Source organism: Diorhabda carinulata, chromosome X (genome assembly GCF_026250575.1).
Source record: "Diorhabda carinulata isolate Delta chromosome X, icDioCari1.1, whole genome shotgun sequence".
Lineage (NCBI taxonomy): Eukaryota > Metazoa > Arthropoda > Insecta > Coleoptera > Chrysomelidae > Diorhabda > Diorhabda carinulata.
In genome coordinates, this window is record NC_079472.1 from 25452206 (window position 1) to 25467488 (window position 15283).

Consider the following 15283-nt stretch of genomic DNA (forward strand, 5'->3'; position numbering starts at 1 on the left):
GAAACACCAAATGATTTGATGAAGTATAGTTGTCCTTGAGAATTTTATGAGCTTTTTTATACAACACGGAATTGCACATTACTGCTGTATACTGCTACACACTTCAAACTGTAGATATATAAAAAATAATATTTCCAACTATTTTTTTTTCGAGATTTTCTTTTCACGACTTCCCTTATCTAATGTGATGTATAAATAACAAATTGATTTGGATTGAACTTTTACTATATTTGAACATAAAAAATAAAAATACATTTATTATTATTTATATATATTTACAGACAATAATCTAATAAATATGTAACAGGTAGTTTGGTGTATACAAACGTAATAAAATTCTTCATAAAATAAAAATACTAGGTATATGAAAATAAACAAATTTTACTCAATAAATTTAGCAGAAACGTGATTCAGTTTGTCTAACTGCGATTTAGAAACGGGATATCAAAAGTATAAAGGACGAACCATTTAATAAAGCTTTATAAATATAAATTTTTGACAATAATAAGAGTTCGTATCATTGTAGTACTCCAAAAATGAAAGCGCATATTTTTATCTTCAAATCAACAATACAAAGTATAAAATATAATAAAAATTATGTATAAAGTGAAAATATATTTATGCCTCGCATATAATTTTTCTATATTAAAGTGGTTCGGTGCTATCACTTTTTCTGATCGATAATTTTGACTATATATAGATTTGATGAATTAATAGAAGTACACCAATGATATAAGGCTCTTAAATAAACGTAACAATACAAAAATAAATGATGAAAATTAGTATAAAAATAATTTTTTTTTAAATACTGAATAGTGCAAAGGCCTATGACAGTAAGATAAATAAACTGATTTTATTCTAATAGGGTACTTGCATTTTTTAAAAAGTATTTATTTTTTTGTTTATTTTATAAGTTCTTATTATGAAATAATGTCAGAAAGTAAAGTATTTAATTAAAAGTTAAAAAATAATATCTAAATATTTAATTGAAAATCGCAAAAATTTCAAATTTTTAACAACATCAAAAAAACGATTCTCATTGGTTTTCAGTTGTGACATCATAGGTTTAATAAAAACATTGAGCAGTTGTCTGCTTGATGATCACGAGGTTATCGTTGCCTGAAACGTAGCGTGTGCTGTTATAATACAGATTTTATTTATTAGTTACGTATAGATTACACATTTGTCTATATATAAAAATAAATTGAAGTTCTTAACATTATTACATAATCAGGTTAAAAATTAAAAGCATAATAAACTTAATTACTATAAAATATTAAAATAAGTTAAATCTTACTTATATTAAAATGATCCTGGCAACACAAATAATTACATCTTACAGGATCGTCAAAACGACCAACACTCAAACCTTTTTTGGTGTAGTATATTCAAAGTTCATAAAAAACTTTATTAGATTTATCATGATTTATATACCATTTTTCATAACGCTTATTTTAGGAAATCTGTCATATTTACTTTGTATCATATGTTCAGTGTTTATTTTATACCTATAACGTCACGCCTTACTGAAATATTTAAACTACCTACAAAATTTTTAATAATTTTTTTCTCAATAAATATTAAATAAAGAATAAAAAAATTATAATAAAGATTGTATATAAACTATCCACAACTATTTTTGTCTCAAACCATGCAAGTACCCTATTGTAGAACAGTGAATCTGATATGCTAACCACTATTTTTCAATATACTTTTTTCACTTATTAATATTGATTTTTGTCATGTTTAATACGTACATATTTCTTGATCAACAATAGATGCTGTAATAATGATTCATCTTAAATCGTTGAATAAATTGGCTTTCACTGAATGGATAGTTTTCTCAATGTGATCACAAAAATGTAATAATTAGTTATTTCATATAAAAAAAAATTTTCGTCGTCATACAATTAATTAGTAAATTCAAACTTGTAGTTTCACCTAGGCCTTCTAATGAATAAAAATCAATTTGATTTAGAATGTATATTCGAGTTAAAGAAACTTGCGAAAAATGAGTATTTTTCAAGAGAGCTATTGAGAAAAATTTTAAATTAAGTAAAAAAATAAAATTTACGTAATAATTTCAATATAAGAAAAATTTCTGGTAACTTTGAAATAGGGATATTCACTGTGAAAATTCGGATTAACTCAACAATCGTTTTCAAAGGAATAAACGTTGGTTTTGTACATATTTATAAATAACAAAACATTTCCCTACCTTTAAATCGTATCATTCAAATGCTAAATGGAAAAAAATAATTCTTCGCATTTCAAAAATTCGAGGAACGGGACAACAGAAAGAATTAACAAAACTTGGTATGTAATCAAGTATTTCTGACGATAGACGATACGTTGAGTCATCGACGGTGCGTCGTACGCATCTTTCCCCCTTTCCACCGCTCGGTAATTTTTTTACAGTTGGTTTATCTGCGTCAGTTTTAGTAGCAGTGTTCGAACTGTTGACTAAGACTGCATATCTGTGATTAACGTTCTTAGTTATTAAACATAATGGCTACCGGTACCAAATGTAAACATACGACTTGTACCTTAAAAGAAAAACCCGAGGTTATGAATCGCTTAGATAAAGGCGAGAGTGTTACAAAGGTAGCAGTAGTATTTGGAGTAGGCAAGACAACAATTTCTGATTGGAAAAAAACGTACCAAGCTGAAGCAGTTCTGCACAGCATCATCGTCTAGCCAAATTTTTGGAAATCACCAAACATCCAAAGTTTCTAAGTTTGACAAAGTTGATGGAGTTCTCTTTTTATGGTTTGTCCAAGAGAGAGAAAAAGGAACACTATCAAGTGGACCTCTTGTATAAAAAAGCTGTGCAACTGAACAATTTAATGAATGATGATCAATAGTTTACTGCAAGTAATGGGGGGTTGAACCGTTGGAAAGTTGGTCATGGCGTCCGCCAGTTGACAATAACAGTATAATGTTGAATATTAGTGTTCTGGTAATTAAACAGTGTGTTCAGTATGAAAATCAACATCAGTCCTAGAAATTCCAACTTGAAATAATGAAAGAGCCTTTTCAGTAATTTAAAGTAAAAAAGTTTTTGTTCACATCAAATAGTGCAAAACCTACAATCTAAAAATAATTATCAAATCTAGCATTTTTTGTATTTTGGAATTTTTGTTAGGTGGAAATTTATAAAAAAATATTTGTTTTTTAAACGACACTAATTTAAATATATCTACCAAACAGGAAAGTGAAAGTTGCAAATGTGGTTTAACGACAATAATATTATTGAAAAAAATATATTGTCAATATCCAATTCAATATTGATCCTAGGCAGTTTGCAACTATAAAATGAAAGAACATTTCGTGTTTGTACAAATTAAATAAACCCTTTTATATTTTCATTATAACTAAGTAGTAGAGAACAAAAAAAAATAAATACTTCCCCCACCATCATTTCGTACAAAAAACACATTAGAGACTCAATTAGGGTCTGACTTAAAAATAACAGTTATTTTTCACTTAATAACAAAAATCTTAGAGATTAAATAAAGTAAATATTGCCAACCTCACCTTAGAAGAACACTTAATTTTTACCTAAATTTTTTATTCGTATAGATTGACTGTTTGGAAATAGTAATGTCTAGTATTTTTATTAAAATTTCTCAATATGTTCAATTTTAAACTGAGAAACTAACTCTTATTTAAAATATTTCATATATAATGACATTTTAATAGCAATGATGACGCCCGCGCCTCATAACTAGACTAAAGCTTACGAAGCTCATATTAATGCCTGTCACTTATGATTAAAAAGTATTTTTCACTTGATATTCAGCATAAAATATAAGTCGTTTTGGTGAAATTTCATTCGATAATATAGAAAATAAAGCGTCCATGGTAAAACAACTCATGAAGTTACTTCAAATCGTTAATTTATCTTGCCAACAAATACTCGAGTTTTCCTATTAAGGATAAATTTGTTTTCAAATAAAAATTTTGATACAAAAAATGATATTTAAAATGCCGCGGAATTGTTTTTTCTTATTAAAATTACTAATTTGAAAATTTAATCACAAAAAGAATTTACCAATGAAAAAAGCTCTTATGTTTTTACTGTTTATAAAAATGATAAATATTGGAAGCCGTTAATCAATTATAAACCTGTATTATTTCAACTAGTCGTACATTGCATTTCGTTGTCATCACATTCCATTGTCTCTTTGACCCAATAATCGAATTAGAAAAAATCATGGAAAATATATATTTCAAAAAATCAGAAAGATTTTAGTAATAAGTGATGATATTAAGGCAACTTTATATGGTGCAATACAACTTGCACGAAATTGTATGCAATTTCTTGCAAGGTAAAAATATTCCACAGATGAATATTGCAATTCGCTTGGCATTATGCAAGTATCTTGCCATTGCATAATGGTTGCCCCTAACAAAAATTCCATGAGTGAATTGAATAAATTTTGAATATTTTGTGACCAGTTTAAAAATAATAACAAAACTAAGTAAGTGACAAAGTGGAGAGTGGATCACTGTCAATAATTATGTCTACTGCTGTCTTGCTTTTGAAGCCTGATGGACAAATTGGTTCATAAAACAAAAGCAAATAGATTTCACCCTAGATTTGCAGCTTTCGCGCAATAAAAATGACACCAAACCGTAGATGATGCAAGTGCGAGATCATGCATGAAACAAATCAATGTTTTATTTTCCTTTCATCCATCTCGTCCAATTCTGTAGCTAAACTCATGTATTCCCTTGTTCTATCTATCCAGGGACTAACCCACCATCGCCTGAGTGCTCTTTTATGTCATCAGACGCCAAAATCAAGGTAGCAGACGATATAATTATTGCTAGTGATGCACTGATCACTTTTTTCTTGTTTACTTTATCTTGTTTTGTTATTTTCATTTTTAAGCCACTAACAAATATTAAATAAAATGCAATATATCGACCTTTCAATAAATTGCATCATGTCAAACGGCCTTAAGGCAACACGCAATATTTCTTGATCCAAAGCATACGCAGATGAAGTTCAGCATATTATTTCATGCAAGATCTTGCCATTGCAACTTTTGACTTGCAACCACCGAATGTCAGTCTCGAATCAGTTGACTTTCGTGAAATTTTGCTATTTTTATTATTAACCTCGGCATAATAGATTTTGTTTACTTTTACTTATGGAATTCTGGTAAGTGGTAGCCATGATGTAAAAGAAACTTGCATAATATCAAGCGACGTGCAATATTCGTCTATGCAATATTTTGATTTTGCAAAGAATTGCATGCAATTTCTTGTACATTTTATTGCATCGTGTGAAGCGGCCTTTAAGAAAGACTGTGATGTATTGTATGCAACATTTCTTAAAATATGCAATACTTTTGGATTAATTTGGTTTGACATAGAAATCTATTTTTATAAGATACTCCGCTCATTATCACATTTTTAAATGCAGCTTTTAAAAAAAATCCCTAGATATTACTTTTCCCACTATGCCATTTTGAAGATCAGTCATATTATACTTATTTAAAAGTCATTTTATAAAAAGTTACCGGTTTTCTAATACTTCACATTTCACTTTTGCCAGATCTACTTGTTCTTCTTCAATATCTTCCGGTTCTTCCTTGACCAAAACTTCAGAAGGGGCAGGTAAGTCGACTTCTTCTAGAGGATTTATTCCTTCCTCGGGTGATTGGCCGCTTATTGCCGTTTGCGGGACTAAATCTTCATAATCCATCTCTAGACCAAGAGGAGAGTCATATATATCTTCGGCTGAAGAAAAAGTGTAATTATGAAAATACATAAAATATTGAGATTCGCAGCTAAAATTTCCTAGGTAATTTCCAACTATTTCAACAACGAAAATGGCTTATTCTTGTGATTGCTGCAAATCCGCCAAAAATGTTGATTGACTTGATACCCTCCACATTCTCCTTTGTATGAGTTTTCTTTAGATATGAATAATACGTCAAGCACTATTAGTTACATACTACAGCCTTCTCTTATTTACAAACACACCTTGTGGTTCACAGACTGTTAATGATTATTCAATCTGAGCTTGTTACATAATCAAATTCTCTTATTTTTGTGATACTCCTGAAATTTTAACTGCAATTCTCGCACTACAAAACCAGATATTTTTTTGTATTAGTGTCTCAGAAAGTTTTATATGAGAATAGAATGTGTCTTAAACTCAACGAGGATGGTCCTTGAAGTACCTGGCCTAACCTAGAGATGGCGGTAGTTGGTATTTGTTTGGTAACCATCAATAGTGAACTATTTCGAACTTGAAAGAGGAAAAACTATCGAGGGCGAGTATTATGCGAACTGATTGCAACGTTTGAGCGAAGAAATCAAGCAAAAACGGCCGCATTTGGCTAAGAAGAAAGTGTTGTTTCATCAAGACAATCCACCAGCTTACATATCCGTTATTGCAATGGCCAAAATTAATGAATTAAACTTTCAATTGCTACCTCGTGCACCCTATTCGACAAATTCAACTCCCTAGGATTATTTTCTGTTCCCAGGCTTGAAACAATGGCTCGATGGTCAAAGATTTCGCAACAATGAAGAGAAAATGTAATGTCTATTTTGAGGAACTGGACAATTCTTATTATAAAAAGATATGGAACATATTGAATATCGCTAGGAAAACTATATGGAGATAAAATAAGATTACTTTAAATATATATATATATATATATATATATATATATATATATATATATATATATATATATATATATATATATATATATATATATTCAAAATTATTGTGTTTTCTTTGTTGGGTACTTCTGACACCATCCTAGTTTTATTCATAAAACGCCAATGAATCAGTAACAGAATCGAAGAAATTCTTCATCTATAAATTTAACTGTAAAAGCGAATATCACTTCTTTAAATAATATGATGGATGAAGAAGATCTACTGTAGCAGAAAGTTATTTTGAGAATAGTATATTTGATAAGCTTGATATATCAAGAAGAATCCAATGTTCTCCTAGTACTGTTCATTACAAGGTAAGAAATCCATTAATTCTGGAGATTTATCAAAAACTTTGACATGAATTATTGGTTCTTAAGCCGATAAAAATCATAAACGTTATTAATGGAAACGTAAAAGTAAAATTTGAACAAAAAATAAAATGTATTTCAATTCAATTTTAAATGTAGGTTCTAATAATAAATAAATAAAATGTGATTGAATCATTTTTATTATTCCTTCGTAGTGTAACGCTCTTTAGTCGCTACATGACGGTTTAACGCCACAGCTCAGGTATAGGATTGCCTCGGGCGCCAGTTTTTCATCGTGGTATGCTCCACTTGCTCCGAGCAGCGTCAGTGAAGAAAATAAAATTCTCCAGGAGTCAGTATGATGATAACGAATATGCTGAAGCCAGATGAACAGATTTTACTTGCCCTCCTTGCTAGTATTACTTAGGAAGTTATCCTGTTGGCTATGCACCCTTGTCTTCTTATTCTTGATGTCTTGATGTGGGTGTGTGTTTTCGCTGCCTCGGGTAAATCCTTTCCAACCTTCTTCGATAAGAAAAGATCTAATCAGAGTGGTCCTTCGCCTTCTCTACAGTGTCCCTGATGTATAACTCTGCTTATGAAATGCGGAGTTACCGTGTTGGGGGTGTCTTTTGTGGCTTCCTTAAACAACTCGGTACCATCTCTTCTACTGTTGTAAATTCTTCCCTTTCTCAAGCTGTGCAAAAGGTAGAGTCGCCTTTATTTTACATTAAAACTGGGCTGATTTTCTGGTTATATTTGAAAAAAAAATGCATTACAGTAGATGAAGGTGTACTTTACATGGTTCATATGTGACTGGATAAATCTTCAATTATAAGGAGATTATGGATTGCTTATCTACCTATAAGGTAAATATAGTGAATAATTAAATTTGGCATTAGTATATGTTACAGAATGCTTACTAAATTTTTCATTAGAATATTTGTCTGGCTAATAACTGTGAAACACTAAATGCAAAAGGTTTTAAAAATATCAATGGGACCATCAAACAAATGAATAAAAGTCCAACTATTTCACAAATTGAGATGCTGTTATTTATTACTTTAAATAAACAATTTTAAGTGTATAGAAACTTGTATAAAAAATATTTCATTAACTTTCCTAGCCTCAACATCGGTCTCACATTTTTGAATCTATTTATATATGAAGCTGCCTCGTAAAACCACAAATCTCAATATTTTGCAAAAGATACAAACAATGGATACCTGTTCTCAAACCCCTCCTCTTAAGTTTCGTAAGGTCCTGCAAAATTCTTCTTCTAGCATTTATGAACCAATTTTCAACTTGTAGAAGTGATAAATTGGTTTCTTGCATTAACATCTGTTTCTCTTGGTCTGTAGGATAAGGATGCTACAACAAAAAAACGAGTCTGAAGCATCATGTAAATTGAGGAAACGAAAAATTAAACTATGTTATAAACCACCCTCCTTATTCACTTGATCTATCACCATGCTAATATTAAGTTTCTTGGAGTCACATTTTTTTAAATATTACAGAAAAATGAACCAGCAGTGTTTGAAGTGAATAATTTTATCTAATAACGTATTTGCGTAACATCATTGGGTGTTTGGATATGGTTTAATTATAGAAAAATTCAAATGATAAAATCTTACATATATTAAATATCTAATATTTCACTCAATTTCTAATAGCCATAAAAATAACTTTATAAACTTCAAGTTTTTTTTTAAACTAAATTTAGAGAAAACTACTAACACCACTAAATATTATCAAATGACAAACGTTTTTTGAAATACAAGGCAACTACTTTCATGGTTATATCGTTGCTTAAATTCTAGGACCGGGTCAGTTCAAAAAATGCCTTTTTGTTTTTTGCATGTCATTCAAAAAGGAATTGAAAGATGCACCTCAAGACAACTTATACAAATATATAGAAATTGGTCTATGTTCATAAATTATAAAAAAAAATATATGAATTATGATCGTGATGTATACATAAGTACAGTAATCACTTAAACAACTAAGAACTTACATCTGTATGCCTGAATAACCATTTTTTCAAATGATTTTTAGCTTTTGTAGGAAGGTGCGGCCTTTTTGTTAAAATATTTTTAGTAGTTTCCTTCTGTGTGGCTAAAAAAAAACGTTTTATAGTGGCAAATTAACATCGCTTCTATTTGTCAAAAATTACAAATACTTGTACATTCTAGTTGGGATCATTAAAATCTACAATTAAAAAAAAATGTTTGCAAAAGTCATGTTTTAATGGATAAAATTACATTATTTTGTTCCATGAAACATATATAAAAAAATTTCTTATTACTGATTATATTTATTTCAAATTTTATGTAATTTATGTTAATTACCAGTAAATTGATATTTATGTAACAGTTGTTCATATTCTATTATTAGTTTTTTTTACAATTTCACAAAAAATTGTTATATAATAATTTATATAAAAAGTGTTTTGAATAGATATTAAAATTTTAAATAAAAACACTTGGTAACTCTAAATCCTCTATGCTAGTATATACAATACTTAATTTGGCATAAATATTATCTTGTTATATTGAGAATGCTACTTACATTTGGAACATATATTATTGTGTTTTCTTAGAAACTGTAAGCTTTTGTAGCTTTCATTACAAAAATTACATACAAATTCATCAGTAGGGGAATACAGTCTATTTACACTCACTCGTCCTCTTGGGTAATGCTTGTAGGGCTTATGAGATTTTACAGGTCTAATATTAAGTGTTTCGTCTGAAGTTTCTTTATTAGTACTACATGATAGATCCTCTGATTCTAATGTTGGTATAGGCTCTTCACTCTGTATCTAAGAACATCACACCAAATAATAAATTTTTTATAAACAAAAAAACAGTGTGGGATTTTATAATGACAAAAACCAAAATCATGTAAAATTTATTTTATCACCACCCAGGTAGGAATGACACACTTTCAAGAACAAATAATACATACATATAATTTTTAAACACATTGGCATAAATCATCTTCATTGTAGAAATTTGTTCAAAAATTCATTCACATAATTACATTAGTTTTCACAAACCCAGTTAATAGTTCATAATAGTATTATGGGGTCGTTGAGCATATATAGGGCTCCAGATAGTGCCCCACTTGTCGATAGCAAAGGCTGATGTCCTTTTGAAGCAGATCAAATACTTTGGCTTGAACCTTTTGATGTCATCAGGCTGTGAGGTTCGCGCTCGTGTGAGTACTAGGCATTCACAGAAGATGTGGTCTACAGTTCCATCCTCCTGCATGTATCAGCGGCACTCCGGATCATCCGTGATACCCATGGTGTGGAGATGGCATCTTAGATGCCCGTGCCTAGTTAAAATTCCAGTCACTAGTCAGATTTCCCGATTTTTTAATTCTGGAATCAGACCATTGAGAGACGCGATAGTAACACCAAGAATTGGTTCTGGGCATATTGCTGTTTCGCCAATCCCAGTCTGACGAGTGAGTCTGCCTCATGGTTGCCTTTGTTACCCCAGTGACCAGGCACTCGAATTTGCAGCCATAACTCACCAGATTTTGTAGTTCTTTCTTGCTCTCTTGGTTTCTTACACTAGCCTTGAGTACACCTTTTCGGTTGTTATGACTTGTATGGCTACAATCTGAGCAGATTGAGATTACTATATTCTTGAAGCGAAGATTGAGTATCGCGCGCCTGCAATCCATCACAGCGATTACCTCGGTTTGGGAGACGGTAGCATGTTCCCAAAGTGAAAAGCGTTTCGATTATTTTGGAATGTCCTTCACAGAAGCCTGCTCGTGCCAAGTCATCCTTTCTGAAGCCGTCTGTGCACTAGGCGACTCCATTATTCAGTATAGCGAGCTTGGAGCCACCAGTCCACCGCATTATTTCAGTGATGTTTGCCTCCAAACCCTTATGTTAACTGCCAATCACAATGATTCGACATTCGCTTCTGACCTGCCTCCAGATTTTTTGGCCAGTTGGTGCAGCCTGCAATACTTATCCAGTTTTGAAGCTTTCTGGATAATTTTAATATTTACAAACACGAAATTCTATTTGCATCACAAATTAATTATTTTAAGAAGTTATTAGTTATATCATGTCATGTTGGAAAAAAATTATTCTTAATGATAATTTACGTTACAAGGTCTAGACATTGTTTATTAAAGTTAAAGCCTAGGTGTTTATCGACAAGGCCATGAATGAGCAAAATCCACAATTTTTATAAGAGTACTTTAATTTTCATACTAGTGTATCTTACAATTTTTGATAAGTAGATATCAGATACTTAACAAGGTGTCAGTATTGAGGCTACAATATTTATTGTTGTTGATCAACAATTCTTCATTATTATTTGCATTTTAAAATAATTTTTTTCTAATTAAACTTCAGTAAAGTCACTTTAATGGTCTTGTGATATATGTATATCATTTCCCAGATTGTGTAAACATTAATCATCACCTCATTGATCATAACTACTGCTGACAAAGAATAATATATGGTGAATAGCTGAGAAGTATGAATAAAAGGGCATAATACTGCATTAACATAATGAAGATTGCAGAGAATGATGAGGAATATTTGAATTTATGTACTATGTATTAACATTATTTACTGGCAATAGTGTACATGAATTAAAGTGATCAAACCATACTGCTATGTATAGGTGGCAATAATATTATTATTGTTAAAGTACAAAAATATTATGAGAATTTTGTATAATCAAAACTGTTATTGATGTTCTTCAGTTTTTCCACAGACTCACCTTTAAAAACTTTTCAGGTTGTAAAGTGGTTGGTTCTTCTGTTTCCTCTATTTTGGGGACAAGTAATGCTAATTTGTTCAAAGGAGGTACATCATCAGTAGATATATGTGATAAATCATAACTAATTTCATTAAAACCAACTTGTGCTTCAATATGCTGTTGGATTTTCTTTTCAACAAACAAACACCGTATCTTAAAATCATAAGCTGATTTTAGAGCAGTTCTGCAATTATTGCATATAACTGGATTAGGTATTAAATCTAAAGCCTGCAATAAAGAGTTTACAGATATTTTAGAAAATACGAAAATTCATAAACAATTTGGGAGAAAGTAAATATTTAATTCTAAATAAAATTTAAAAGTAATATATTTCAATTTCATATAATTTTCTGATTGCACACCAAGAATATTTCATAATATCTATTTAATGCAATTCCAGAGGTGTACAAATGGACAAAATGGGATCAAAGAGGCCCCTTTTCTTTTGTTCTCAAGATCTACCTAATAAATTTATTTAATGAGTGGTGGGAGAATATATATATATATATATATATATATATATATATATATATATATATATATATATATATATATATAATATATATATATATATAGGGAAAAAGGTTTTATTTTGAAACTTGAGTGATTAATTTTTTACAAAAGTAATGTAGTAATTATGTATTAAATCATCTGACTGGCGTCTTTTTAATGGAGTTTTATAGATTAGGCACTAAAAGTTGTAGATCTTTGTAAAGCTCATAAAATTCTATCTCTGTTTTCTCCATCTAGACATAAATCATTATGGTGCTTCAAAAGCTCCATATTTGTCAAAGATCTCAAATTACTTATGTCATACAAGAATCCAAAATTGTTGTAATATTCAGTTAGTGCAGTGCAACCATTTTAATAGAATAATTAATTCTGAATTTCGGCGGAATCTACAGCTCTCAATTAAACACTTCCTTTTTTTGAAGCCTTTTCCCATTGGAATCTCACAACTTATATGAATTTTGTATGCTTTTGTAGTACTTTCATTAAAGACTGTTTTCCGAAATTTGTGGATCCAGTTACCAACATTGCGCAAATTATCAATAGCAATTTTGATGGCAACGCATTAAAAGAAACCTCGCAAGGCCATGGGCTAGGGCCCACTTCGCCCACACATAGCCACGCCACTGGCAATTAGATATGTAAAGGAAAGCATCAATCAAGAGTTAGCATAAGATTTTATTAGCAGTAAATAAATATGCTTTTATCATTTTTAAGATGTAATTTTCACGACATATTTGACAATTAAATGAGTTATTGAATTAACTATGCATTTTTTTACACAGTCAAAACATTAAGTATGAGTAGGGTTTATAATTATGTTTTGTATTTATAAATTTGAATATTATGACAACCCTGCTTTGCTCACTTGTTCCTGGCATAATAAACAACAAATTCTTATATTCAATGACTCACAAATAAAATTCGTTGAGAAGAAACAATCAAACAGAAGTTAATTCCAAAATGTATAAACAATTTGAAAATGTGTTTATATTGTTGTTTTATTGTTTAAAATAAGGCATTCGTCGTGAACATCTGAATTATACCATTTAATGCATGTCAAATATATTAAAGAAGGTTATCATTGATATTCAAAATCTTTTTAGGATAATAAAAATAGTGTATTGTCATACTGACATTTTCCTGTTATGATGTCAACACGCCTACTGTCACTATATTATAAAATAAATGCGTGTCCTAATTTTTATTTCAATACTGTTATAAAAATGAACTTAATTGTTTGAATAAAACATTATGGAATTAAAGAAATAAAAATCAATAAACAAACATACCATTTCCGGAATGCACGTAGTTAACTGGTCACGGTAGGGCATGAACCCTGTAAATGATTCAACAGCGTTAATATTGAAATATTTTGAGCCTCTTTGTAGTTTTATTAAACACAAACGGCACACTTTCGTCATGATTACAAATATGTAACATGAAAAAACACTATGCTAAAAAGAACATAATAAACTTCAATTACATAAGTTTTGTATAGTCTAGGTAGGTGTAATGAACTGATTTTTTTCTCAACAAATTTGACATTTTATCAAGGGTGTCAAAACAAATGACATTTAAGTGTCAAATGGCATGCAGAGAAGCCATCATTTTGTCAGGAAAGATTTTGATTATTTTCTGTATGTATTAAAGAAATGGAATATTTACAGTTTAGCTATTGAAATATAGAGGGCGACGAATTTCATTTTTCAAATATATTTTAACCCTTAATTGTCTAATTGAATTAATAATTTTATTGAATCAATTAGTCAGTTAACAGGTATATATTTATAAACCATGAAAAATCTAATTTTTGATATCCAATAGCTTTGATGACATAACATTATTAATCTAACGACAAAAAATGCGCAATACTTACTAATCAGCGTATATCAGGGTAGATTCAGTAGTTAAGCATGTATTAATTCGGGGTTTTTAGATTAATATGAATTAAAAAAAAAGACGTGCCGGTAGGATACTCGTAAAAAGGAAAGAATTTTATTTTAACAGAATAAAAATTTGGCATTTATGTACATAGTATTAGGTACACTTATTTTTTATTGAACATTATACAAAAAATACATTATTAAATTATAAAAAATCATAATATTCTTCGTCATCTGAGGAACTGTCATCTCCTCTTGACGTTATAATTAACGGGTCGACGGTCTAATCGATCAAGTAGTCAAGATCCCACATTTTCTCTCCTCTTCTTTAATGATATACTGAACTGCTTTTCGCCAGTTCTCTAGTGTCACCTCCTTAATGGCTTGATCAAACAGTAACTTAACGTCTTTCATCTTGAATGTCGCGTTGTGTCTTATACAAATCCTTTCACTTGCGCCCATATAAGTTCGCAATGATATGGCGGTGTGTGCAGCACAGTTACGTTTTTCTGCTATATCTTCCACGACGTATTTTATAAAACGATGTTTGTGTTAATTTGCTATAGCTAATAGTTCTTTTTTTATCAAATTATCTTCAAATTCAATACTTTTGGTGATTAACCATTCAATAATTTCTTGTTTTCTCCAAGATGATGTTGGAGTCTTCTCTATGCGTCGAGAATGATAACGCGTTATCCATAACTACTACTGAATCAGCCAGAAGATATTTTATCATTTCACAAAAATAGTCTTCAAAAATCCGAATCCCTGTCCTCGTGGTAATCTCCCGTATGGCATGACTGAAAGGTTAGCAAACCTTCTTTTAAAAATCCCCCTACGCTTCCAATTTGGACGAATATTAGTCTTTTCCATTTACCTATAGGCACCTTAATATCTATTCGTTGACAGGCCTTCCATGAAAGCTTGGCGAGCACTGGTTATATTTTTATCTTGCCTCATTTTTGGTACTTTATAACCTTCATTAATCCAAGTCACATCAAAATAAAAAATTTTCTTCTGCTCTGCTCTGTACTACTTTATACTTCTGAAGTATTTTCGTCGCCAGCAAACAATTTCATCGCTTTCCTGTAAAAGTGCATTA

The 15283-nt window shown here is 30.2% G+C and overlaps 1 protein-coding gene across 2 annotated transcripts; it reads right to left on the bottom strand.

Moving 5' to 3' along the window:
- Nucleotides 1–254: 254 nt before the first annotated feature.
- Nucleotides 255–13870, bottom strand: LOC130901764 (uncharacterized). 2 transcript variants are annotated; one of them, XM_057813349.1, is made up of 6 exons: nt 13588–13870; nt 11747–12013; nt 9564–9813; nt 9010–9110; nt 8222–8366; nt 255–5751 (listed from the first exon to the last, which is right to left on the bottom strand). In XM_057813349.1, exons 1-6 carry the CDS (start codon nt 13717–13719, stop codon nt 5528–5530), a joined length of 1119 nt encoding a protein of 372 aa, XP_057669332.1. In that variant the 5' UTR covers nt 13720–13870; the 3' UTR covers nt 255–5527. The 2 variants fall into 2 exon arrangements, with proteins under 2 accessions (XP_057669332.1, XP_057669333.1); XM_057813350.1 differs by having other exon boundaries at nt 255–5718; nt 13588–13857.
- Nucleotides 13871–15283: the final 1413 nt, after the last annotated feature.

Bases quoted from the DNA above. Each gene is read 5' to 3' on its own strand.
- LOC130901764 (XM_057813349.1), bottom strand. From the start codon at position 13,719: ATGACGAAAGTGTGCCGTTTGTGTTTAATAAAACTACAAAGAGGCTCA. The intron at 8,367-9,009 runs GTAAGTTCTTAG...TTTTTGTTGTAG, and splicing joins GGTTATTCAGGCATACAGAT to CATCCTTATCCTACAGACCA. The intron at 5,752-8,221 runs GTATCCATTGTT...CTTTTTCTTCAG, and splicing joins GAGGAGGGGTTTGAGAACAG to CCGAAGATATATATGACTCT.